This window comes from Triticum dicoccoides, chromosome 3A, assembly GCF_002162155.2.
Source record: "Triticum dicoccoides isolate Atlit2015 ecotype Zavitan chromosome 3A, WEW_v2.0, whole genome shotgun sequence".
Lineage (NCBI taxonomy): Eukaryota > Viridiplantae > Streptophyta > Magnoliopsida > Poales > Poaceae > Triticum > Triticum dicoccoides.
Window position 1 is genome coordinate 529,193,630 of NC_041384.1, and position 3,400 is coordinate 529,197,029.

At 58.9% G+C, this 3,400-nt stretch overlaps 1 protein-coding gene across 1 annotated transcript; it reads right to left on the minus strand.

Annotated features, from left to right (window-relative positions):
* Window positions 1-1,350: 1,350 nt before the first annotated feature.
* Window positions 1,351-2,957, minus strand: LOC119268999 (probable WRKY transcription factor 65). Its single transcript, XM_037550739.1, has 3 exons — window positions 2,465-2,957; window positions 2,199-2,348; window positions 1,351-2,073 (listed from the first exon to the last, which is right to left on the minus strand). Exons 1-3 carry the CDS (start codon window positions 2,608-2,610, stop codon window positions 1,506-1,508), a joined length of 864 nt encoding a protein of 287 aa, XP_037406636.1. The 5' UTR covers window positions 2,611-2,957; the 3' UTR covers window positions 1,351-1,505.
* Between the last annotated feature and the right edge of the window lie 443 nt (window positions 2,958-3,400).

The following is a 3,400-nucleotide window of genomic DNA, read 5'->3' on the forward strand; positions in this document are numbered from 1 at the left end:
GCTTCTGCAAAAAAAAAAAAAAAAAGTCCCTCTCTCGCTCACGTCAGTTGAGAACAGCTTCCAATTTGTTTTCTCTTGCCGGTTTGATTCTTCAGCTAAGGATAATGACTCCAAACAGGACGCAACGTCATATGTTTGATCCGTCGATCGCAAGCTTGGCCGGATGTGACATTTTTCTACGATTGCTAGCTGTCAGCCCTTTCCCCTCGTCTATGCCTTCATGCACTTTTCATCGTACCTCTTACTCCCTTCATCCCATAATATAGTGTCAAAAATGTTTTTTATATTATGAGACGAGGGAGTAGAATCCAAGTAAAATCATAGTATCGTTGCAGTTTTTTTTACCAAGAGATCATAATCCTGGGACGCTGACATAGAATCATTCAACAGCTAATCCCAAGGTACTTATAGTGGTGTAGTAAGTACCTAGCTGTAATTAATGCCGTGGGACGTGGATCAATAAGCATGTGATGGGGAGTTAATTCGTCCAGGCTTCTGCCTTTAAACAAAACACGGGTTGGAGAATCTCTGCTGCGATGACGCTGTGATGCAGAGCAGTTCAGCATAGATATAATACCTGTGAGTGTGCTTCCTAACCCGTAGGATAAGATAGTTAACCGTCCATTGGAGTGCTATAGGCGAGAGCACCACGAATCTAGTACCTACTCACCATCCATCGGTTCCCAACTCCTGGAGCATCATCGGCTCGAATGCAACGCCAAGGATTCGCGTCGAGTACGTACGTAGTAGTACTCATTCATTTCGCTTTTCCTGCCTGCCTGGATGGCTGGATAGATGGATCGGTCGAGTTGGCTGGATCTTTTCATGCCAGGCCCAACCCAACCCAACCCAATAATTTGTTTGTCTGGTTGTAGGTAGATTCCTGTCCCGAAAATATCGCGACCGGGCAGGGGGGCCGACGGCGACAGGCCACGAATACGGTGCAGGGATAGAGACCGAATTCAAGACATCGCACTCGAAGACGGCGTACGCGACCCGGCCCGGCACGCAAAATTCCCGGGGATTATTGGTGTAGCCGTCCGTCCGCGCCGTGGCATTTGCTCCGCCGGCCCGCGCCAGGCACCAAATTACCAGGCCGGCCGTGGCCGGCAAGGATTGTGGCCACTTGCCGCCAGCCTCTGCGCCGGGCGAGGAGTGTGTGTGTGTGCGTCTTATCTGCGCTGCGCGTCACGGGTGACGAGGAGGACGCCTGAAAATGCCAACCTTTCGCTGCTTTTCGGTGGAATCGGACGTGCATCGTGACCGGAACTGCTCCCGGAGCGGCGCGGGCAGCACAGCACAGGCACGGGCACGGCCTTGGATATGGCGAGCGCGATGGAACCGAGGGAGTAAAATAAGCGGAAAGCCACCATTGAACAGCGAAATCCCTTTGATCTGATCCAGGCTATGTACTACACCTCCAAATTACTCCGGGTAAAACTACGGCCGGAGGAAAGGAAAAGAAAGGGGGAAAACGGGATCGGAACGGGAGGCGCGGTGAATAGTCAGGAGCAGGGCGCGGTGGCCGGCAGGGCCAGGTCGCGCCGGCGGCCGAACACGATGGCGCACTCCGGGAGCTCGCCCAGCCCCGCGAAGAGCGCGTCCTCCCCCTGCAGCTCGCGTTCCCAGTCCTCCGGCGGCGGCGCCACGTCGAACGCCGGCACGTACAGCGCCGTCCGGGGCCACGTCGGGTACTGGTCGAACCACCCGAAGTCGAAGCTCTCCTCCTCCTCGGCCGCCGCGGTCACCGTCGTGATCGCCGCGGGGTCGGCCAGGCCGATGACAGGCTTCTGCTCATGCTCCTCCTCCTGCTCTTGCTCCGGCGCCTCAGGCCCGTGCTCCGGCGCCTCGGGTCCGTGCTCGGGCTGGCACTCCACCGGCGTGCCGGGCTCGGGCTTGGGCTCCACCAGGCGCGGGGAGGACTTGGTGGGGTGGCAGCCGGTCTTGGGCGCCGGCCACGGGTGGTTGTGATCGTAGGAGTAGGTGACGAGTAGCACGGTGGGGTCGGCGCGGCTGCGCTCCACCTGCTTCCTCGCCGGGCACCCCTTGGAGCTGCTGCAGCGGTAGTACCCCCTGAACACAACACGCGACAGCAATTCACAGAAATTAGTAAGTAACTGATGATTTTAATTGCCGCAAAGGAATTACCAGCCTGTCCTGCAAAGCTGCATGTATCTATGGTGGGTAGGCGTAGTTACCGCGGGTAGGGGGATCCCTTGATGGGCTTCTGGCCGTACTTGCGCCACGCCCACGAGTCCGGCGGCGGCGGGCCCTCGCCGTTGGTCTTGGCCCGCTCGCCGCACTCGGCAATCGGCACCGACACCACCCTCTTCTCCACGGATCTCCGGCTGCAACCAAGCGCCAAACGAACATACTCGTTCAATCCTCCGCCGCCTAATCAAGATTCGAGATTCGACCGGTTCCATGGATGGATGGAGATGGAGATGCGTGTGTATGTACGTACCTGCGCTTGGGCGGCGGCAGCGGGGACGACGGCGAGGGGTGGTCGCGCTTGCTCTGGCCAACGCCGGGCGACTCGGCGTCGGCGGGCGGCTGCTCGTCGACGGAGTCGGCCCGCGGCGAGTCCGTGCCGGTGCTGCAGTCCGACATCGGCGGCGCCTCGCCTAGCCTAGCCTAGGTATCCACGCCCGGCCCCGGCGGAATCGGACACGGACGGACGGAGCTATCTAGCCTCTGGACGCGTAACAGAGCGGAAGTCCCGGCCCGGCGGCTGCCTGGCTGCCTGGCTGCCCCGGATAAAAAGCTCAAAGCGAAACCAACCCCCACTTTCCGAAAGCGTATATATCTGTGGGCTGGGCCTTGGCGATGATCACTGGCCACCGCAACAGAGTGTACCACTATCAGGACGGAGGAGGGGGCGAGGGGTGTACTAGTAGTACAGGGAGGGCCGGGTCGAGTGATGGGGGGATGGTGGAAATGGTGGCGGATGGATGGATGGGTGCAGCTTTCAATGATCCGCCCCGCTACGTGCGCGTTTGTATATGTGCGCTGGTGGACGGACGCTTTTGTTTATGCGCACGATGTTGCCATCCACGGGTGCAGCGCCTACTACTGTATGGAATGGAATGGGATGTGCTGTGTGTGTGCGCGCAGCGTTTTCGCCTGTTTGTTTAGCGTTTGGCGCAGTCCCCGCCTCCGGCTCCGTGTTCTGGATTGGATCGCTCTCCCTCCTTCCTCCCTCGCTGTCGCGTATAGGAGGAGGAGGGCGACGTGTTGGGGCCGGGGGCACGATTAAATTAGCGGAGGCTGCGATGGCGACGCCCACGCTAACCGATCTGGCCAATCATGTCCGTGGCCTTGCCTCCCGCCCCATGTACACACATGGCGCATCTTTTGTTTTGTGCATGTGCGGAGCCGGAGCGAGACGATGATGATGATG

Bases quoted from the DNA above. Each gene is read 5' to 3' on its own strand.
- LOC119268999 (XM_037550739.1), bottom strand. From the start codon at position 2,610: ATGTCGGACTGCAGCACCGGCACGGACTCGCCGCGGGCCGACTCCGTC. The intron at 2,349-2,464 runs GTACGTACATAC...GCTTGGTTGCAG, and splicing joins CTGCCGCCGCCCAAGCGCAG to CCGGAGATCCGTGGAGAAGA. The intron at 2,074-2,198 runs GTAACTACGCCT...TGTTGTGTTCAG, and splicing joins AAGGGATCCCCCTACCCGCG to GGGGTACTACCGCTGCAGCA.